The following is a 24,245-nucleotide window of genomic DNA, read 5'->3' as shown; positions in this document are numbered from 1 at the left end:
TTCTGCTCAGTTTGCTGCTGCGGCTAGGAAAGCAAAGAGAATGTTAGATATTATTAGGAAAGGAATGGAAAACAAAAATGAGGATGTTATAATGCCTTTGTATCGCTCCATGGTGTGACCGCACCTCGAATATTGGGTTCAATTCTGGTCGCCGTATCTCAAAAAAGATATAGTGGAATTAGAAAAGGTGCAGAGAAGGGCGACGAAAATGATAAAGGGGATGGGACGACTTCCCTATGAGGAAAGGCTAAAGTGGCTAGGGCTCTTCAGCTCGGAGAAAAGACAGCTGAGGGGAGATATGATAGAGGTCTATAAAATAATGAGTGGAGTTGAATGGGTAGGGTGGTGGACCTTGGTCCTGGGGAACTGAGGACCTGAGTTCGATTCCCACTTCAGGCACAGGCAGCTCCTTGTGACTCTGAGCAAGTCACTTAACCCTCCATTGCCCCATGTAAGCCGCATTGAGCCTGCCATGAGTGGGAAAGCGCGGGGTACACATGTAACAAAAAAAAAAAAATACTAGGACTAGGGGGCATGCGATGAAGCTACAATGTAGTAAATTTAAAACAAATCGGAGAAAATGTTTCTTCACTCAAAATGTAATTAAACTCTGGAATTCGTTGCCAGAGAATGTGGTAAAGGCAGTTAGCTTTGCGGAGTTTAAAAAGGTTTTGACAGCTTCCTAAAGGAAAAGTCCATAGACCATTATTAAATGAACATGGGGAAAATCCACTATTTCTGGGATAAGCAGTATAAAATGTTTTGTTCTTTTTTGGGATCTTGCCAGTTATATGTGACCTGGATTGGCCACTGTTGGAAACAGGATGCTGGGCTTGATGGACCTTTGGTCTTTCCCAGTATGGCAATATTTATGTACCAAAAAAATGAACCAACAAATTTTGCCCCATGTACATCAACAGAAAATTGCTTTGAAATTTTCTCTCTTCAAGAGTCAGTGGCAGAGGAGAGATTTGGACCCAAAAGCATTCACATGTTGCCACCCCAACACCCCACCAACATGGTTTGTTCCTGGAATCATCAGGGCTGCATCATTATAATCTAATATAATAAAACGCACCCTCAACGTTCTGAGGACAACGTTCTGTGAAGCCATGAAGCCATCTGACGTCACTCCCAGGCTGAAGGGTTCGTGGATTCGTGGTGTGAAGCCTTCAAGCCAGCCAGCCGTCTCTGCCCCGCCCTCGCGTCAAACGTCATGACGTCGAGGGCGGAAAAAAAAAACCAAACAAATCCGGAAGCAAAGCGTCAGGGAAGGAGGCGGCGCTCCCGACGTCTAGCCTTCCCTTCGCTGTGTTCCGCCTTCTTCTGACGTCAAGGATGACGTCAAAAGAAGACGGAACACAGCGAAGGGAAAGCTAGACGTCGGGAACGCCGCCTCCTTCCCTGACGCTTCGCTGCCGGAACCGCCACGGAGGTAAATTTAAAAAGAAGAAAAAAAACAAAAAGGGATGCATGGATGCGAAGGGGGGGGGCATGGATGCAAAGGGGGGGGGGAGAAGAGGGCGGGCCAGGCTGGGACATGGGAGAGAGAGGAGCATGGATGCGAGGGGGGGTCATGGAAGGGAGAGAGGGGACTTGCTGGAAAAGGATGAATGGAGGCGGCAGGGGACAGAGGAGCATGGATGGGCATGGATTGGGAGGGCAGGGCTCAGGGAGAGAGGGGAATTGCTGGAAAGGGATGAATGGAGGGAGCAGGGGACAGAGGAGCATGGATGGGCATGGATTGGGAGGGCAGGACTCAGGGAGAGAGGGAAATTGCTGGATAGGGATGAATAGAGGGGACAGGTGACAGAGGAGCATGGATGGGCATGGATTGGAAGGGCAGGACTCAGGGAGAGGGGAATTGCTGGATAGGGATGAATGGAGGGGACAGATGGGCATGGATGCATATGGATTGCAGGGCAGGCCTCAGGGAGAGAGGGGAATTGCTGGATAGGGATGAATGGAGGGGCCAGGTGACAGAGGAGCATGGATGAGCATGGATTGGAAGGGCAGGACTCAGGGAGAGGGGAATTGCTGGATAGGGATGAATGGAGGGGATAGATGGGCATGGATGGATATGGATTGCAGGGCAGGCCTCAGGCAGAGAGGGGAAATGCTGGATAGGGATGAATGGAGGGGGCAGGTGACAGAGTAACATGGATGGCCATGGATTGGGAGGGCAGGGCTCAGGGTGAGAGGGGAATTGCTGGAAAGGGATGAATGGAGGGGGCAGGGGACAGAGGAGCATGGATGGGCATTGATTGGGAGGGCAGGGCTCACGGAGAGAGGGGAATTGCTGGAAAAGGATGAATGGAGGGGGCAGGGGACAGATGGCCATGGATTGGGAGGGCACGGCTCACACTCTCTCTCTCATATACAATGTCTTTCTGACTCTCACTCTCACACACTGTCTCACACTGTATCACATTCACTCTCTATGTGCCACACAGTCACTCACACACTCGCTTGGTCTCATACACTCACCCTCACAGAGAATCTGTGTCTGACACACACTCTCTCTCTCTCGCCCACACACACACACACTCTCTCTCACACTGTGTCTCACATACACACTTGCACACACTGTCATTCTCACACACACACTCTCTCACAAACACACTCACACCCAGACTCACTCTCTCTCTCACACACTCACACTTTCACTCTGACTCTCAAACAGTCACTCTCACATACACTCTCCGAGAAAAACCTTGCTAGCACCCGTTTCATTTGTGTCAGAAACGGGCCTTTTTTACTAGTTGTATTTAAAAAGAGCTTGTTGGGAGGGATTTTGAAGGGAAGTTTATCGCTCAACCAAGGTAAGGCAGCAAAACAACCCTAAAAGTTACCATATAAAACAAAGAGGGTCTAAGTTGGGCTGACGTTTTTAGCTCATGCTAAAAATTAGCTGGCACTAAACGCTGAGATAACCATTATATTTCTATAGGTGTCTCAGCGTTTAGCACCAGCTGATTTTTAGCGTGAGCTAAAAGATGCTAATGCACCTTAGTAAAAGGCCCCCAAAATGATCAGCAGTGTGCATGGTAATATACCCTGCATGTATGTACTCTTGGGTAAGTCTGTTGTCAGGAAGCTCCCTGGGATGTGCAGAGAACAAGTTTCTGTTATATTTAGAGAAGTGATTCCCCCTCCCCCAACAAGTCATATTTTCAAGATCCTTCACAATGACAGTGCTTGAAAGAGATTTGCATGCAACTGAGAAGGTATTTACAAATCTCTCTCATGCACAGTCCTTGTGGATATCCTGAGAACTCAACTGGCTGGCTGGGGGTCCACCCCTGATCATTTTGGGAAGCACTGATTTAGAGAACTATAGCAATGGTCAGGGCTGTAGCAAATAAAACAAAATTAAATACTATTTAAGTAAGGTGTTCCTAAATGTCTCCTGTCCCATACTAACTCTGTGTCCTCACAGACAATTACAGATTGAAGTCACAGGGAATGGCTCAAGGTACTTCCCACCAGGACAGCACGTTTGTGTGGGGGGGGAGGGAGTTCAATATAGCAGAAGAACCTAGGAGGGTCTTTTTTCCTTATAGACCACCTCCAGGAAGGTGGACTCAAGGTCAACTTTCCCAATCCCAAGCCTTCAATAAGTGAGGGTATGGTTTGGAGGGTTCAGGAATATCTTAATAGGGAGAAAGTCAGGTGATTATCTTGTGTAAGTTGAGTATTCAGAGACCGTACTGGAGATTTTCTTTGGCTTCAGAAGTAGATTTACTTGCTGGGATCAGAAGAACTGCCAGCCAGTCTGGTGAAACTGCTCCACAGGCCCTGCTGAAACTGTTCAGGGTTTAGCAGTGCTACTGGAGACCTGTGCCACAAATGGGTACCAACATAGGGAGAGTCCCAGAGGGAGTATCTGTAAAGAAAAGACACTGCCAAAGGGGAGAGGAAAAAGGGCACTGTTGCAGGTTTTGGAACAGTAAAGTATTCACTGGGTCTTGAATTTTTTTTTTCTAGATGTAACGTTGAGGAATTTTGCTTTTATTTATCAGCTCAAGACCACACGTGTAAACTGTTAATTTTTGAACTATGTAGTATTTGTGTCCTAACCCCACAGATCCAAAGCTATTGTCTATCCCTCGGGGGCACAGCACCCACATGAGTATCTTTCAGTACTGCAGGACTACAATTGGGCTGCACTGAAAACTCCATTGTAGTGTAATATACAATAATGAACCCCCCCCCCCCCCCCCACAATAGCTATCTGATTTGCATTCTCCAACTACCCTCCCTCCCAAGTTACTAAAGATTAGACTTCTAACTTTGACTCGTGTGTGGATCCATCGGTACACAGTCCACTAGGTTTTCCTGCTGTGCTAACTTGTCTTCCCTAAGCGATTGTCAAGGCCAAGAAGTAGGGGTGGACCAAGAAATCTCAACAGCCAAACATATTTGGTGCTAATAAAGTCACTTCAATCAACCTTGGCTGTCGAAATTTCTTGGTCCACCCCTACTTCTTGGCCTCGACTGTTGATATACACGTAGGGGTTTCTTTACCCTGACCTGTTGGTTGATGTTCCGACGTTCCCTAAGTGATTACCAGCAACTACTGTTTAAACCACAGCAGCAGCTTTCACCGTGATCCACAAAAAAAACACTGCTCTACAGAACTGCCACCTCACTGCATGCACTGAACCCTTCCAAAAAGGAACGACAGCATCCTGCCCCTCCTCCGGCCCTGGTGCCACTTATCAGACTCCAGTCTGGCACACGTCACAACAAATGCCAAACAGATCTTCTCTTCTTCAACAGAACATTCAACCCACCGAAAAAGGTCTTTTGACTGAAAGCCTATTTACTCATGGTCACAAGGGGAAGGTGTAAGGGTCTTTCCTGCTCTCTCACTTTTCCAGCAACATGTTTCCAAGGACTTTCATTGCTCTAGAATTTTCTTCAACCGGCCATTGAGCAGCAAAGCTCACGAAAAGTCCCACAGAACATACAGCAAGGTGAAGGTCAACTGAGCAAGCAGGTTAACTAATTAGGCACCAGTAATACAGGTATGTCCATGAGGCCACTGCTGGGATGCCGGGCACTTCCTGGTCTTTCTCCTGTTCATTCAGGCTTTGTCCTAACGCTTCTCCCCAGTTCTGTTTTGACTTTTTTTTTTTTTTTTTTGAGTGGCTGATATTGATGTCTGGGTTCCAAATGGCTCAGGGGATTGGTCACAGGGTTCACCTCTAGGCGACTGGTTCACATCCCAGCTCAGGCTGCCTGTGTGGCATGAGAAAGTGGTTTCAGTTCGGTGCGCCAGGTCATAGCAGAAGTGTTATTAGGAAGGGTATGGAGTCCAGGTGTGCGGATGTTATAATGCCGTTGTATCGCTCCATGGTGCGACCGCACCTGGAGTATTGTGTTCAGTACTGGTCTCCGTATCTCAAAAAAGATATAGTAGAATTGGAAAAGGTACAGCGAAGGGCGACGAAAATGATAGTGGGGATGGGACGACTTTCCTATGAAGAGAGGCTGAGAAGGCTAGGGCTTTTCAGCTTGGAGAAGAGACGGCTGAGGGGAGATATGATAGAAGTGTATAAAATAATGAGTGGAATGGATCGGGTGGATGTGAAGCGACTGTTCACGCTATCCAAAAATACTAGGACTAGAGGGCATGAGTTGAAGCTACAGTGTGGTAAATTTAAAACGAATCGGAGAAAATTTTTCTTCACCCAACGTGTAATTAGACTCTGGAATTCGTTGCCGGAGAACGTGGTACGGGCGGTTAGCTTGACGGAGTTTAAAAGGGGTTAGATAGATTCCTAAAGGACAAGTCCATAGACCGCTATTAAATGGACTTGGAAAAATTCCGCATTTTTAGGTATAACTTGTCTGGAATGTTTTTACGTTTGGGGAGCGTGCCAGGTGCCCTTGACCTGGATTGGCCACTGTCGGTGACAGGATGCTGGGCTAGATGGACCTTTGGTCTTTCCCAGTATGGCACTACTTATGTACTTATGTACTTATGCTCCCACCAAGTTCCTCTTCTTCATCTGCTGCTCCACTCCTCATCAAGGACTTGCGACATACTCTGTGCCAGGGAGATTTCGCAATCTCTCCCCATCAGACAGAAGTGCAGTGTCTCAACTCTCATCAGTGGCGTAGCTACAGGTGGGGGCCAGTGCTCCCCAAATTGACTCTGGGACCCGACCCCTGGTTTGGTTGGCGGGGGTCCCCAACCCCCACAGGCTGAAGCATTTGTCCCATGCTGGTCTCGCCGCATTGCCTACCCTGCTCTTCTCAGTCACGCCATGCAAGCTCATTTTAATGCTCAGTTTCATTAAAACGAGCGTGCACACTGCGACTGAGAACAGAGCAGGACAGGCAATGCGAGACCAGCGTGGGACAAACGCTTCAGCTGGTGGGGGTTGGGGAACCCTGCCAGACAAGGTATTACCATCATATGGCGGCAGTGCGGGGGGCAGCAGTGCTGTGCCAAAATGTGCCCCCCCACCACTTTGGGCTCTGGCTCCCTCCCTGGATCTTGTGCTTTTAGTTACTAAGCTGTTTGCCTCAAGAAAGCTTGCCGCACAAGGCATGGCAATTTCAACAGCAGAGCTGAGTCCGAGCAGGATTACGATAATGATTTTTCTTTGTTGTACATTGCAGTCAACATTGTTATCTACATCCTTGCTATAATTCCCCAATTTCTCAACTTCTAATAACTTACTGCAGAGGTACTGCTCTGATCTTTTCCACTGTTAAATTGATTATTTTACTGTAAGCCACGCTGAACTCAAGATTCCTTGGGATAATGTGGGACATTAATGTCGCAAATAAATATGGGTCAGAAAAAGAACCAGAAAGTGTTTGCATTCATGCTTTTGAAGGGTTTTAAGTATTAATACAACCGAGACAGCTGTATCTGTAAACAAAGATTTTCTTCTATTTTTCATTCATAAAGCGGTCTCATCTGCAGCCCGTTAAATCCTCCTCACCATGAAGATTTCTGCATCAGCGAGGTAGGGGCGGGGGGAGGGAGAGCAGAGCAGGAAGTGAAAGCAGAACAGCTTGTTCATGGCTAGCGGGCCACCGAGCTTGGAGAAAATGCTCCCTTGGCCTCCCCTCATCATCTCTCAAAGGTTGAGATCCAAGTTAGAGCTTCAGTGGCATCAGCACCTGCTCCTGGCTCCCTTCAAGCACGCAACAGAGCTGACAAGAGCTGCCACCACACGACTCTCCATCACAGCTCCAGTTACCCAATTAACTACGCAATCCAATTTTAATATTCCTGCTCAATCTCTTACGCTAAGACTGGAAAAAACGTTTTCCTCTCCCATGCTCCTCGGCTTCCCACCTAAATAAGTAATGCACAAAGGTTTCCGGAGGTAAAGCAAGCAGGGATTCTGCTTTAAAGGGGTTACTTTAAAAAGCTTATTTCCATTTCCATGTGGAAGTTCTAGCACACACCGATATCCATAACACACAGAAATTGCAAGGGGGTGTATTGGGGGTATGATTTGGGCTTGACCTGAGCTAGTCCTAAACCTACACATGTAATTTCCAATATCAAAATGAGAATGTATGATCTAACATGTCCACACTGGATTTACAGCTGCTGTCTGGGGTCCCTGTTCCTAAGGTCACTAACGGTTAGTGTGCAGTAAATGCTAAGCTCTAAACAGCCCTGTATGCCTTCTCCAGTGATGTATCACTATGTCGATACAAAGATGCGAGAATTATCCATTGCTGGTCCTTTGTTATGGAATGGTTGGGCAGACTGGGTGGACCGTACAGGTCTTTATCTGCCATCATTTACTATGTTACTATGTTTGCTTGGGTGTTTTAGATTGTGTGATAATGTTCAGCATTTTAAACAATTCTTAAAGACTTACTATTTTTAAAAGGCCTTTCTAGAAGAATGGAATGTATTCAAATAATTGTTTTACAGTTAATTGGGTGGGTATATTGATTGCTGCTGATTTTTGTTGTTTGTTATGTTTTTATTGTTACTATTTTCGAAAGAGAAGGGCGCCCATCTTTCGACACAAATCGGGAGATGGGCGTCCTTCTCCCAGGGTCGCCCAAATCGGCATAATCGAAAGCCGATTTTGGGCATCCTCAACTGCTTTCAGTCACGGGGATGACCAAAGTTCCCGGGGGCATGTCGGAAGCATAGCGAAGGCGGGACTGGGGCGTGCTTAACACATGGGCATCCTCGGCCGATAATGGAAAAAAGAAGGGAGTCCCTGACGAACACTTGGCCGACTTTACTTGGTCATTTTTCTTTTTTACAACCAAGCCACAAAAATGTGCCCTAAATGATCAGATAACCACCGGAGGGAATCAGGGATGACCTCCCCCTACTCCCCCAGTGGTCACTAACCCCCTCCCACCCTAAAAAAGCAACTTTAAAAATATTTTTCCAGCCTCTATGCCAGCCTCAAATATCATACCAGGCTCCATGACATAAGTATGCAGGTCCCTGGAGCAGGTTTAGTGGGTATTGCAGTGCACTTCAGACAGCAAGACCCAGGCCCATCCCTTCCCCACCTGTTAAACTTGTGGTGGTAAATGTGAGCCCTCCAAAACACACCACAAACCCACTATACCCACATCTAGGTGCCCCCCTTCATCCCTAAGGGCTATGGTAGTGGTGTACAGCTGAGGAGAGTGGGTTTGGGGGGGCTCAGCACACAAGGTAAGGGAGCTATGCACCTGGGAGCTTTTTCTGAAGTCCACTGCAGTGCCCCCTAGGGTGCCTGGTTGGTGTCCTGGCAGGGGGACCAGTGCACTACGAATGCTGGCTCCTCCCACAACCAAATGGCTTGGATTTGGTCGTTTCTGAGATGGGCGTCCTCTGTTACCATTATTGCCGAAAATCAGGGATGACCATTTCTAAGGTTGACCTAAATGTGGAGATTTGGGCAACCCCAACCGTATCATCAAAACGAAAGAGGGTCGCCCATCTTGTTTCGATAACACGGGTTTCCCCGCCCCTTCGTGGGGATGTCCTGTGACGACGCCCTCAGGAAAACTTGGGCGCCCCGTTCGATTATGCCCCTCCACGTATGTTTTCTTGTTACTCGCTTTGGGTAAAGGTAGGATACAAATGAAATAAAAGGAAACTTTAAGACCATTATAAAAGGGAATTACAGTGATTGATATTGTTGAGGATGAGTGTATGGATTAAGGTTTGGAGATCCTTAGTGTCAAAAATAGATTTAATAGAGAGAAGCTGCCATAGAACAAAAAAAGGTTTTCCTAACAGAGGTGATTATGTTGTTGAATTTTTGCAGTGCATCCCTACAGAAAACTAAGGGGCCCTTTTACTAAGCCGCATAAGCGTCTACGCGCGCCAAAATGGAGTTACCACCCAGCTACCCCGTGGCTCTTACACTAATTTCATTTTTGGCACGCGTCTGATACACGCATCCAAAAAATTATGTTTGGATGCACCAAGTGGCATTTGACGTGCATAGGTCATTACCACCCGAGACTTTACTGCTAGGTCAATGGCTGGCGGTAAGGTCTCAGAGCCAAAATGGACACATGCCAATTTTGATTTTGCCGCACAACCATTTTCAGCAAAAATTTTAAAAGCATTTTTTGCAGGCGCGCTGAAAAATGGATCTGCGTGTGCTCAAAAACACGTGCCTACACTACCGCAGGCCATTTTTTAGCGCACTTTAGTAAAAGGACCCCTAAAGTGATAACCAAGAACTACAAGCAGATAGGGAGCCATTACCTCTCCACTCTCATCTCTCCCTACATTCCTCCCCGTGACCTCCTCTCACTGGACAAATCTCTCTTGTCGTCCTCCTTCTCCTCCACTGCTAACGCCAGACTTCGTTCCTTTTCTCTCGCGGCACCTTATGCCTGGAATAGACTTCCTGGACCTATACGTCTAGCTCCATTTCTACCTGTTTTCAAATCTATGCTGAAAACCCACCTTTTCACTACTGCTTTTGGCTCCTAGCCACTACTCATTTGCCTCCCCCCCCCCCTTGTTCCTTCTCACCCAGTACTTCCCTCGCCCTTAATTGTCTTGTCTGTCTGTGTTATTTTAGATTGTAAGCTCTATTGAGCATGGACTGTCTCTCTGTGTCAGGTGTTCAGCGCTGTGTGCGTCTGGTAGCGCTATACAAATGCTAATAATAAATAATAGAAGGAGATAGTGTAGGAAGGGCTGGCTTCTGGCATGACAGGATTACATTTGGTTTTCACATCCCCCATAGGCTATTGTGTCCTGCCATGGAGACTATGAATTTTCAGTGCTAAACCAGCTAAATTTAACCACTGAACCCCAGCAGCACACATAAATGCACATTGAACCAAAAATCATTTTTGGATAATTGTGGGATACAAGTATGAATAAAGAAAGAAAGAAATAAAACTGACACAGCTCTAGACTAGGCAAAATGTTGCTGAATTTTCAGCTGCAAAACTATTCAGTTAGTTGCAGCTGAAAATACAACAATACATTTACCTGGTAAAATTACTGAATTCTCTTCTCCTTCAAGCAGATTTTCAAAATCAATCCCAGTGTTATCTACAACCATTTTCTATTTTTAACTGTTGGAATTGCTCCTACTCAATCTTGGAGTTTTTCAGTCTCTGCTGTTGGACAGATTGCCTTCAGAGCAGCAGAACACAAAGGGCATCAGTCTATGCTCATAAACCTCCTTGGGTTGGGCTATAATTGACTGTTTACCACGATGTACTAAAGAGCAAAGGTCAGGGCCATGAGAGACAGACAAGAGTCTTCTAACCTTATTTTTAACAAATCAATCATTGAACCATGGTTGGGTCTGCATGAAAGTTAAGATTGAGAGGAATGATGGCAATCAACATGCCTTCTAAGGTAAAATAGGGGTTTCAATAAAAGAGGAAAATGGGTGTGAAAGTTATTGATCCTGATAATTCCTCCTCATCCCATCAGTCAGCTTATTAAACCAATCAACTTGGACTCCAAGAACATAAGAATAGCCATACTGGGCCATACCAATGGTCCAGGGACCGTCCTTCTATGTTTAAATTGTACAGCGCTGCGTAACCCTAGTAGCGCTTTAGAAATGCTAGTTAGTAGTTAGTAGTAGTAGCATATAGCCCAGAATCCCACTTCCAACAGTGGCCAATCCAGGTCACAAGCACCTGGCAAAAACCCCAAAGAGTAGCAACATTCTAGAATCTCAAACAATAATAAGATTCCAGAATCCCAATGAGAAGCAACATTCGATGCAGAATCTCAATGAGTAGCAACATTCCATGCTACCAATCCCGGGGCAAGCAGTGGCTCCCCCCATGTCCATCTCAATAACAGACTATGGACTTTTCCTCCAGTAACTTGTCCAAACCTTTTTTTAAGACTAGATACGCTAACTGCTGTTAACCACATCCTCTGGCAAAGAGTTCCAGAACTTGACTATTCTTTGAGTAAAAAAAATATATATTTGTTTTATAAGTATTTCCATGTAATTTCATTGAGCGTCCCCTGGTCTTTGTACTTTTTGAAACAGTGAAAAATCAATTCACTTTTACCCGTTCTACACCACTCAGGATCCTATAGGCCTCAATTATAACACCCCTCAGCTGTCTCTTTTACAAACTGAAAAGCCCTAACCTCTTTTGCCGTTCCTCATATGGCAGGAGTTCCATCCACTTTATCATTTTGGCCACTCTTTGAACCTTTTCTAATTCTGCTGTAGCTACCGCTGCCCCCCGCCCCCTTACCTTCCTGGATCTGCTCTTCCCTCAGTCTGTCATTCTCCTGTTCCTGTGTGCTGGGACCCGGTTTATCGCATTAACGCAATCACCCAGGACCCGACACACAGGAGCAGGAGAGAGATAGACTGAGGGAGCAGAATCTTCTGCCTGCCTCCAGAAACCTTGCCAGTGCCGGGCCCCCCTTGGAGGCCAGGCCCGGGAATCTTGTCCCCCTTGCCCCCCTCCTCTCGGTGACCCTACTGAAAATAGGGCACAAATTTAGGAGTTCAGGTTTTCTTTTTTTATATATATTGGGCCCTTTGTTCTTAGTATTACACAGGACAAGTTTAGCAGTTACCCATAGCTATGATAAACTGCACAAACATTTTTATAAGGTGACGTAAGATGCCCTGGGCACAGGGGCATTTTCTCTTTGTTCTGTATTTTCATACCCCTTTCCTCAAGGATATAAGCTTGTGTAACCTCCTCATTGAGAATACTGAGACTGCAAGTCTCACAGCGAACACGTTTTCAAAGCTATTCATGTAGGTACATTTTGAAAATTGCTCCCATAATGCCTTGTGATAGCAGTGAATATATTAGCCCGGTCAAATGGATATGGGAGCCTTTGGGTACATAACTACCATAAGTGAACAATGATATAAAAGCTGTGGGCTGATCATACGTTGCACAGGCCATGGAAGTAGAGGGAGGGATCCTTTGGGAAGGCCTTGGTATAATCTCCTTTTTCTCTTTAATTAATTCAGCCCTGACCGCATACGGATTCTTGAACTGTGTATTCACGCAAATCTGTCTCCAATTTGGAGGCTTCTAATCCAGGCCAAGCACTGGCCTGCTGTCCTCTCACTTGGGGAATTATGTCATAAAGCTGCAATTATTCTGCTGTTCAGCACTTCTGACGTTATCCTGTACTCTGTTCAAGTTTTGCCTGCAAACAATAAATCTACTTTTTTTTGAACTAGCACTTATAAAATGAATTTAAATGACAAGGCATTGCCTTCATATACAGACTGTTTAGACACAGAGTCAGTTTGTTTCATTTCAAGCCACTGGGAGCTGGAATGAGGGTCCTAGACAATGCTGTGTGTGATCTTACAGCGGCAAGAAGGTCCCAGATCTGGAAGAAACATCTCAGCACTCAGGGCCAGCTCAGCTACTAAAATAAAAATACTAGGACTAGAGGCACACAATGAAGCTACTAAGTAATACATTTAAAACAAACTGGAGAAAGTATTTCTTCACTCAACGTGTAATTGAACTCTGGAATTCGTTACTAGAGAATGTGGTAAAAGTAGTTAGCTTAGTAGGGTTTAAAAAAACATTTGGCTAATTTCCTAAAAGAAAAAGTCCATAAGCCATTATTAAGACAGGGAAATCCACTATTTCTAGGATAAGCAGCATAAAATCTGTTTTAATATTCTGGGATTTTGCCAGCTACTTGTGACCTGGATTGGCCACTTCTGGAAACAGGATACTGGGTTTGATGGTCCTTTAGTCTGTCCCAGTATGGCTACACTTATGCTCTTATAATCAGTGACAAAAAAAAAAAAAAGAATGCAAAGTTCTCCAGTATATAGCTAAATGCTATAACCATCAACTTGGACCTTCCAAGGTTTGTGATAATGTTTGCTCAGCAAGACTTATCAGTGTAGTATTTATTTCTAAAGTAATTTTAGAAGAAGCATATTCCAGTGCTGAATTGCCTTTTGGGTGAAGTCTGCAAGACAAAAGAAATTCAAGACCACTGAGTGGGTTGTGAAAGAAGGCTCATTGAACCACATCCCAGCACAAAGAAACTGCTGGGTAAACCACAATCACAAGATTTACATTACAGCAAAATCATGATAAAAGCCTCTACAGGTCTCTTATATAGCCATACCATGATAGATCCTCCATCTCTGAACCACAGAATATATTACCAGCAGAATGTCAAATAGGTATCACTTTTCTCCTGGCATACATACAAAGCATTTCATTGGTGCTGGGTGTCAGGCTGCCCGTCAGTATTCAGAATGGCTTTACGATGATCTCTGTTGTGACTCTCCCCCAAAGCTCTGGATCCAAATGAAAGATCAACCAGTAGCCAGCAGACTACAGCTATAACAGTTATTGTAGCATTTTAAAGTTAAAAACAAAAACAAATCCCCACCAATTGCTGGGCATCTCCTCCCAAAACAGATAGAGGAAGCTACAAAGCCAGACTAGCAAATTCACACACAACCTCCCACACTAGCTTGGGGGGGGGGGGGGGGGGGGGGGGACAGTTTTGGCAGTGCAGAACTGCTCCAACAGTTCGTTCTTACAGCATAAGGGAAGTGAGAATGAGGAATAGGCACCTGATGAACTTAAGTCACAGGTCCTCAAACTCATTGCTGAACCTGCTTTGTTGACTTCTGTTCCAAGAAGGCTTTGCAGAGGTTTCCTATTATGGATTTTAGATGGCTACAAACAACTGAGTTTTACATAGCCTGTGAAGACTGAGCATATGTGGCAGCTCACAAACGTTGTTGACGACTGCCAAGCTTGGGGGTTTTGACCACCAGAGGAGGAGGTGTTCAACTGGCAGAGCTTGGGGATCCCTGTCAGCCACAGCAAAAAGGTTCACCGCAAGTCCCTGACACCCACCTGGGCCCATATCACCACACATCCAGTAGAGGACTCCTGAAGAAGGCCTTTTAGGCCGAAACATGACTTGTGTTGAGTCTCAGATGTTGCAATAAAGCTAACTGTTTTGGGGACATCGTCTCCTGCTCTTTCTTTTGTCACCCTCGCTGTGTTTCACTTGCTTATGTGCAAAACTAACCTATTTGGTGATTGCGCTATCTACCTCCAATACCATCTACTGACCTACCATACACTTCAGGATGAACATCATATTGAAACGACTTTCACAAGATTTCAAATTCTAGCAAAGTTTTGCCATAAATCTCAGGCCCACAATCCCTGTAGAAGAGGCGATCAGGGGAAAAAAAAAAAAACCAAAACCCTGACGCTTCTGTTACTATTTTTTGTTTTTCAACCATAAGCTGCCCGGGAAAGTTTTATCAAATCTGTTAAGACTAGGGTGAGAGAGTGTGTACAAATACTGTCTATTTAGAGGTACATACCAATGTGTCATTTAACTATGCAGCACCTACAGTTATGTGAATTTGACGAGCTGGAACAGTGACAGAACAAACAAATCAGCAACCTAGCTACCTGGTCACCTCCCAAGAAAACATCACAGAGGCTGGAACTGGCCTCCTGTTTTCGACAGGCAAGCGAGAACTTTCCCCAGTCCAACTGTGTCCCGCTCATGCGGCTGCTGCCTCATGCATTGTTTGACGCTCTTAGTCATGGATCAATTACACCAAGAGACGCTGCCAAATAGACCAGCCAAGTGAGGAAATGTTCTGAAACAATGACACCAAATCACAGCATCCCATACAATGGAATGGAAGCAACAACTGGTGTTAATGGAGCTGCAGTATCCATTAACACCAAGTCACAAGGCATGATTATAACTATTATATAACTATATTTTCTAAGCAATCTGAAATTCCTTGATTTTGTCACTAATGAAAAATACTTAAATGCCCACTTTTTTTGAGGCAACAATCAACCAACCAGTAAGTATACTCTTGCTGTGTTAGTCTATAGCAACAACAACAAAAAAAAACAAGAGGCTATGGCATGTTATACACCAATCAATTGGAGCCATAAGCTTTTGTTGCATTATAAGTAGTTCTAAGAACAAATGTTGGGTCAAACCAAAGGTCCATCTAGGCCAGGATCCCATCTCGGATGGTGACCTGTCTGGGTCACTAGTATCTGGCAGACTCCAAAGAATACAGCTATTTCTTCCACTTCCCTACCAGGGATCAGCGGTAGCTGTCCAAGGTCTACTTGTAAATTTCTGTAAGAATTTGCCTAAATCCTTTTGAAACCCAACTAGGCGTTGACCACATCCTCTGGCAACAAATTCCACTTTGAACCAGTGTCACTGAAATAGGTCACGTGAAGGCAGTAAAAAATAAATCTCATGTTTACACAGAATACCTCACCACAGCAGAAATGTTCACCGGTCCCAACAAGTCCCTACTTGCTTCTGTTACATAGACCCTACTTGACCCCAGCTCTACAACAACTTCCCCACCACTAAGAGTCCTCTATTCATGTCCCATGCCTTCTTCAAATAAATCTAACCCAACCCTAAATATTTTTCTCATACACAAGGAAAAAAAAATAATACACAGGCCTCAAAGTGAAAGAAAACACTGTTTTCTCCTTCACACATACCCAACTCGGAGGACAAGAAGATTCTAATTCCAGGCTGTCTACTGCTGATGTTACGAAACGTAAGAGACCCAACTAGATTTCCCCCTAAATGTTTTTCCCCAAGGTTCTCAAGTGTCTAGTAGTTAAAGCAGTGGGCTTACGAACAGAGAAACTAATTTCTTTTCTCTCTCTGATGTTCCCTACAACTTCAGAAAAGTCACTTCACCTACTTTTGCCTCAGATATTCCCTTAAGACGCAAGACAGGGCCTTATATATGTGGAGGAGTGGCCTAGTGGTTAGGGTGGTGGACTTTGGTCCTGGGGAACTGAGTTCGATTCCCGGCACAGGCAGCTCCTTGTGACTCTGGGCAAGTCACTTAACCCTCCATTGCCTGCCGCATTGAGCCTGCCATGAGTGGGAAAGCGCAGGGTACAAATGTAACAAAAATAAATAAATAATATCTGCTACCTGAACTGCAATTCATTTTGGGTTTGGAAATGAGAGTATTTAAATCTAACATCAATGAAGACAGCTACAAATGTATGTATTTATTAGCATTTATTTACTACTACTACTACACTGCCTTTTTGAAGAAATTCACCCACGGCGATCAACCCAGACTACAGAATTTTACTTTTTTACTCTTATGTGCTGGTCCTCAGGTTTGGGTTAATACAATTTGAGCAGATGGGCAAGGTTATCGATATAATATACTATGGGGGGTCAACATCAGAAGCACTTATCCCCAATACCAGCACCTGCGATCCGGATGTGCCTATCCAAACAGTGCCTCTAAATATCCTTTCAGACCACTTCTGCCCTATGCAGAAAGTGCCAGATCCCAGAATAGATTCAGACTACGGCAATAATGTCTGCTATCCGGATAACTTAGGACAGATAGAATGTTGTCCTAAGTTACCCAGATAGCAGACTGAATACTGCCACCGTCCGGATAAGTTCTAAGACTGATCACCTATCCAGAATGGCAATGACTATCCGAATATTTTTTTGACCAATGCAGCTGGTGTTTTAAAAAAATGCAGGCAAAGTGAAGCAAAGTCAAATAAAGAGGCCAAGGAGTGTAAGTATTTAACTTCAATGTATTCATCAAATCATATTAAACAAGGACAGTCTAAACTTTGTACATGAGATAAACAGGAGGAATAAGACTCGGCATGACCGCGTCTCAGAAAGGATGCCTGCGTCAGGAGTAAAGCATTCTACGAATGAACAAATCAACATTGTACAGTAGAGCAATCTCATAACACAACTAATGAAATAAGACAGTAAGGGCCCCTTTTACCAAGCAGTGGTACATCAAGTCTGCTGCTCGCAGAGTCCCCCCCCCCCCCTTTTACCAACACCCGGAAACAGGAAATCCCAGGTGAGGGATGGAAATGGTCATGTGATATGTGAAACACTTGGAATGCAGGCCATTTCCCGAGAGAGCCCTTAGCATCACCTATTTAGGAGGCAGTAAGGGCTCCTGTGCTACCCCAGCGGTAACTGGGCAGCGTACGGCACCGGTCAATTACCACCGGGTAAGCCCCTGGCAGAAAAATTTTTTGTAAATCGAATGCGCTGGAAATGGCACACAATGGGGGAAGGCACTACTGCTGGACTCCTGATTGGCGTGCGGCAAAGCAATGGTACAGGTCCTACCACTTTGTAAAAGGGGCCCTAAAAGAACCAGAAAAAAAAAATAAATGTTCACAGTAACAACACATATCTATATACAAATATATGTGTTTTGGTGTAATAGACTTTCCATTTGAAATGAATATCAGCTGATAAAATAAATGACATAACTGTTTCAGAAAAACTAGATACCTAAAGCATGGAAATACATCTTATCAACCACCAATACTGTAGGCTGGGGCATAGCCAGAGCTCTTTTTTTTTGGGGGGGGGGGGGGCTAAGCATTTCCTTGCAGTTCTCCCCCCCCTTTGCGCCGCCACCAAATCATACCTTTGCAGGTGGGGATGCTCAAGCCCCGCCAGGCGGAGAGTCTCTGCTGGAGCCTCCATCTGTACTGCAGAAGCACTGAGAAGTCCAGCAGAATGCTCCAAACTTTGACACTAGCACTTCTGCACATGCTCAATTCAAATGCATGAACTGACCATGTGCAGAAGTGGCGGCATCTGTGGCTGGAGTACCTCAACAGATGGGGGCTTGGGCCGCAAATCTTCTGGAATTTGTTGCCAGAGAATGTGGTAAAAGCAGTTAGCTTAGCGAGGTTTAAAAAAGGTTTGGATAGTTTCCTAAAAGAAAAGATGGACTTGGGAAAATTCCACTGCTTATTTCTAGGATAAACAGCATAAAATGTTTTGTACTGTTCTGGGATCTTGTCAGGTACTTGTGACCTGGATTGGCCACTGTTGGAAACAGGATGCCGAGCTTGATGGACCTTCAGTCTGTCCCAGTATAGCAACACATAGGTTCTTAAATTATTTTAGTGTTTATGCAAGTAGACCCACAACTGTGAAGACAAAAGACTTTGACATTTCAATAAAGAGGAATCTTTTTAAGATGAATATACAAGGCATGTATATTTTTAGGATGAATATACAAGGGGAAGGTCCCTTCGCTCAATCTCAGTTCCTGTCTCAGTCTTGAAACAGGGGTGTTCTTATCTCAGTAGGCAAATGAATAATGAGATACTGAGCAGAACATCAGCAGATACGAATGGGTAGATTCACCTGAGCCATAGGAAAGGAAAGAAAAAAAAAGAATAAAGGTGAGAATAAGAGATAATGATAACAAAAGAGACAGAATCACCAATAGGAAGAAAAAGCAATTTATCCTTACCAGAAAGTGAAAGTTCAGAATACATGCACGGGTCACCTCAGTTTGCAGTATACATGTGCAGGTTAAGGCTTGTAAGAGATATCTTTCTATTGAACTAACTTCATACATTCCTGACTGGTGTTCCAGAGTTACACTCCCTCCACCAGGGCAAAAGCAAATAACAAGAAACCATGAGAAGCTCAGATTTCAGTACAGCACACTGAACCTAAACCATGCAATACTTTAGACCAGGGGTGGGCAACCTCAGTCCTCGAGGGCGGCAATCCAGTCATGTTTTCAGAATTTCCCCAACTGTGATCTATTTGCATGCACTGCCATCAATATATGCAGATAGATTGCATGTGTATTCATTATGGAAATCCTGAAAACCCATCCAGGTTGTGGCTCTCCAAGGCCAAGGTTGCCCACCCCTGCTTTAGACCATCAATACAACACAAACATTAAAGCTTTAATTGCTGTAACCTCTTCAGTGCAATATTTTACAAGACAGACATCTCTGAGCTATATATAATCCAAATGCTACATGCAGGTGTAATCTGTAGGTATGAAATGGGCTTCTTAGCATTTAGCATGTGCTAAGCTTTAGTAAAAGGGCCCCTGAGTTTCAGCCTCCAATTTGCCAGACAAGAACCTTAAAAAATGGAGTGAAATGGGTAGATGTGACTCACCTGCTTACTCTTTCCAAAAATACAAGGACTAGGGGGCACGCAAAGAAGCTACTAAGTAGTAAATTTAAAACAAATCAGAGCAAATATTTCTTCACTCAATATGTAATTAAACTCTGGAATTTGTTGCCTAAGAATGTGATAAAAGCAGTTAGCTTAGCAGGTTTGGATAATTTCCTAAAAGAAAGTCCACAAGCCATTATTAAGATGGAATTGGGAAAATCCACTGCTTATTTCTAGGATAAGCAGCATAAAATCAGTTTTACTGTTCTGGGTACTTGTGACCTGGATTGGGCTCGATGGACCTTTGGTCTGTCCCAGTATGGCAACAATTATGTTCTTATGTCCCACATGAACAAACAGTAAGAAATGTCTTAACATCCCCTCCCCCCCCCTATACAACCAGAGTTGCTTTGCCTTTTTAATGCCTCTTCATTTTCACTGAAAGCCCTTCTAATTCCAAGAGCTTTATTCAATTCCTTAAACTATCCCTTTATTGGGGGTGGATTCCAATTTTTCAAGATGACCCTGGGGTCCACAAAGATAAGGAACTGAAATAATTTTACAGTAATACATGCCAGGACACACACAGAACAATATAAAATTTTTTGAGGGTCTGCCTTGCTTCAACATTTCCATGCATCCTAGAAAACCTCTTCCCACACTGCACCTCAATTCCAGGTCTCAATACAGTAGTTAACGCTTGAACATATACAGTATATATATCACCTATCTTCCCTCTGGCAATGTGTGAACAGAACATGTTACGTGTTAACAGTGACAGGACTTAAGCAGAAATTTTTCCTATTCATTGCTTTATCTCTCAGCTTCAACAAAACAGAGGCATGTCATAAAACCCAATTACTCAAACGACACAATCTTGCAAAGTGCAAAAAGCTGGATCCCACTGTTAGCTCCCACAGTATGGTTATATAATATGGGCTTACTATACCACCTTTCACAAACAAACTGCAAAACGAAGCTAGTGTTATTATCCTACATTTATTATATGTCTCAGAGAAAGAAAGAGAGAGATGCAGAAACCACGAAGATGTTGCAGAAAGATATAAAAAATATATGTCTCATCCCAATGGGTGCCGCAGGCCTGACAAAAACGCTTCCAAGCACAAGGTTATAGGTTGCCATACATATTACATCTTATAAACTTCAGAAGGAAGCTACCTTTGGCAGAATGCAAGTACTAGGATGCCTGTTAGTAGTGAATTTGAGTTTGTGATCATACTCCACTCCACATAGCCTGGCATAGGTTGCGGCTGCCTTTGCCCTTATCCCCTGTCAGGAGCCAACTTTACTTTTCACAATGATTGGGGCGGGGACACAGATTGGGCGATATGTTCCCAAACCTGTAAATGCTTGCAAGTAAATATAAATCGCCCCCCCCCCCACCACCCCCCCACTGGGATTTTGCTCAAGATCGGGGCTGGTCACAAACACCCACAGAACTAGGACCTATGTCAGGCTGCCCTCTCCGATTTGCAATTACAGATGCATTCCGCCGTGTAAAGGCGATCATAACTGGCAGCCCCGGGCATGGCCTGCTACCATTGCCAACGCAGAATGTCATCCACCCGGAGAATGTGCAGGGCCACGGGCAAATCCGGGGGGGGGGGGGGACTTACGTTTAAGTGCTGCCACTAACGACCTGCCATCCTTGATCAGCTCTTTAATAAACTTGTTTGTCTTCTCCAACTCCATTTCGTGCGATTTCAGCTTCTCCCTGAATTGCGGACTGTCCATGCAACAATCACTGAATTCCAAGGCGGGTAACCCCATGATTTAAAACATAAAAAACACAGACGATCCAATGCAAAAAATTAAAAGAGCAGGACAAGAAGAAGAAAATACAATTGCTTAACTGCTTCTGCTCTGCTTAGTTTAAAAGGTATTCAAAAAGCTCGGCAGGTCCTTGCAACTGCGGAATCCCCCTGCGCTCTCGGCTCACTCCTCCAGGGAGGGGGGAGTTTGCATTGCGGGCATCCGCAGCAGGCACGGGGGGGGGGGGGGTGAAGCCACGGAGCTCAGCGGGCAGCCTGCCCTGCAGCACGCCGATCTGCCCCGGGGCTGCTTCTCTCCATTGATCGCGCCTAAAGTTTTCTCATCGGTCCTGCGTTGGCCGGGGAGGAGGAAGGGGCCGCACGAAGCTAATCCGGGCTGCGATGGCATGCGCCACCCTGAGTTCGCGCCCCTCTCATTGGAGACCTCCCGGCTGCCAGGCCCCTCCCTCGCCCTGTCCCTTCCCCAGCTCAGCCAATCAGTGCTAGCCATGGGAGGAGCTATCAGCGAGGAGGCGGTGATCAATGGAGAGTCAATATTCTCTGGGGGAGGAGCTTCCAACGAAGCCACCGCCCCCTTTGAAAGAGAAGTGCTTAGGTCTATCAGGTCTGATTTACTAAGCTTTTGGTTTCCATAGAATAGATTAGTGCTTTTCAACCCTGTCCAGAAGGCACACCTTGCCAGTCGATTTTCAGGATCACCATAATGAATATGTATAAGACATATTTGCATAAAAGGGAGCGCTACTGTGTGTGCAAATTTATATCATGCATATTCATTAGTAACCCTGAAAACCCAACTGCCAGTAGCAGGGGCAAAGCTTCCAAATTGCTCAAAACCAGTCTTGGATTTCTGACAACCTCATCCTGATGCATTATGACATAAGTTTAAAACCCAGGATTGGTCAAAAAGTCTCCATTTTGAAACTGGGTAACTTGACAGCTCTGCAAAGGATTGCAAGCACTGCCACAAACCAGTGGTTCTCAGTCCAGTCCTTGGGTATATCCAGCCAGTCTGGTTTTTAGGACATCCAAGAGGCAGAACATGCATATCTACTCATTGTGGATATCCTGAAACTAGACTGGCTGGATGTACACCAAAGACTGGGTTGAGAACTACTGCCCTAGCCAGTCTGAGTTTCAGGATATCCACAATAAATATGCATCATATAATCCACATTTACTGAGCTCTATACAATAAATATGCATGAGATAAAGTGTGCACTGCCTCCATTGTATGCAAATCTCATGCATGTCCATTGTGGGTATTTATTTATGTATTCATTCTTGTATCCCACTCTTGTCCAAAAGCAAGTTTTGGTTCAAAGTAACTTACAGTATGCAAGTACTGAGATCTTGAAACACCATAAGCTGAGTATGTCCTGAGAACTCCAGCTTTTAGCTTTTGTCTCTTAACTTATAACTTTCCTTGGATGACACTATTGCAGCATCCCAGCCCTCAGTGGCCCAGGAGATGGAATACCTGATCTGGAAATGAAATCCAGGTCCTCTGTCTGGCAGTATGCAGCACTGCCTGCTGCTGAGTCACCAAAGCCAGCACAGGTTGCAGCTCCTTCTAATGTAAGCCAGTTTTATTACTCACAGACTCACTGCCCACATACAGGAGTGCTGTCCTTTCACAGTGTGTGTGAATCCCATATGTTCCTATTCACAAACAACTCTGTGCTTCTCCTGAGCTCCAGAAAGTCTCTTTATCTCTTGGTGTGAGCAGCCAATATGTCTGACACATTGGAGCCTCCTGGCACTCCAGTCAAGTATAAATTAAAAAGGAAATAAATCCTGAAAGAAAACCCCTGCTCTTTTTATGAACCTTTAAACTAGCTCATTCCTCAATTTGGGCATTGGGGGGGCTGTCAGTTTTCAGACAGAAAAATGCATTTTTGTTGTCATGATAGACTTCAGGGGATATTAATCAGAATATTGTCATCTAAATCCATACATATCAACATTTAACTGCTGCAGATCTGGGAGATCTGAAACAGGAAGAGACTATATTTCTCATGGCTGCATTGTCATAAAGAGAATGTCTGTCATTTAGAAAGGAGGAAGGAGCCTTCATCGTGATGATGAACTGGGAACTTTACATCTTTCTGGAAGCAGTTGATCCTGAACTTGAGGCTGTCTCTGGGGGTCTGGTGGGGGGGGGGGGGGGAGAGTGAAGTTCTAACATCTGGTCTCCTTACAGCTGGACAAAGCTTATGCATTTTTTAACTCTGATGCTCAGGTTGAAGTCATGTGGTTAGAAAGGTGATATAGCTCTGATTTTTCAGTGCTTGCCAAGAATTAGAAAATAAGTCAAAGAACTTAAAACCAATTTATACCGTTGAGCTAAGTAATGTGCACAAGTATTACTGAGCAGTGCCTGATTACTGAAGAAGGAAATTGCTAGCTAGTTTGTTATTTTAATAGAATGTTTGAGGTAGTTTAATCAGTCAATTTATTTGCCTGTGGTTGAGAGATTTGACTGTTGATAATTATCTATTTTTATATATGGATATTTATATTTTCATGACTGCTGTGCTATTGTGTGATTTATACAGAACACTGGTTGCCTGTGTTTTCCCTCATTATTACCTACATAATTCTTCTCTTGGTACCCAAAATTCTTTCTTCAGGACTCCCCTCCTATTCTGGTTTCTCTTACCTTACCTCCCTATAGGAACTTTGCATTCTTTGCAACCGCTGGGCTCGATGGACCTTCGGTCTGTCCCAGTATGGCAATACTTATGTACTTATGTCTCCTCACGCCATTATATCCGTCATAGGCTTTTTAGCACTATGGGTCCAACCCTATGGAACTCAATACTATTGGACCTTCGTCTCAAGCATTAAATCTAAACTTAAAACTTACAGTGTCAACACTGATTCCCCCCCCCCCCCCCCCCCCCCTCTTCTTGTCCTTTGGCTTCCCTCTCTTCATCTCATTTTTCTTTCATGTCTGAAATTGTAGTTCTTTTCAATAATTATTTATCGCTATCCAGGAAGCAGCCTGGTGGTACTTCCTACCC

The 24,245-nt window shown here is 44.6% G+C and overlaps 1 protein-coding gene across 3 annotated transcripts in view; it reads right to left on the bottom strand.

Annotated features, from left to right (window-relative positions):
* Window positions 1–21,590, bottom strand: part of ARHGAP26 (Rho GTPase activating protein 26) — a 369,115-nt gene extending 347,525 nt beyond the window's left edge. For 2 of the 3 annotated variants that reach the window (XM_030211545.1, XM_030211546.1), the window contains exon 1: window positions 21,064–21,217. In XM_030211545.1, coding sequence (XP_030067405.1) covers window positions 21,064–21,217 — 154 coding nt within the window. Of the gene's footprint in view, window positions 1–21,063 lie in introns of all 3 variants that reach the window. The other variant, XM_030211544.1, reaches the window with a different exon arrangement.
* Between the last annotated feature and the right edge of the window lie 2,655 nt (window positions 21,591–24,245).

The sequence above is a fragment of the Microcaecilia unicolor genome, chromosome 8 (assembly GCF_901765095.1).
Source record: "Microcaecilia unicolor chromosome 8, aMicUni1.1, whole genome shotgun sequence".
In the NCBI taxonomy this organism is placed as follows: Eukaryota; Metazoa; Chordata; class Amphibia; order Gymnophiona; family Siphonopidae; genus Microcaecilia; species Microcaecilia unicolor.
This window is presented reverse-complemented; position numbering and strand designations above follow the sequence as displayed.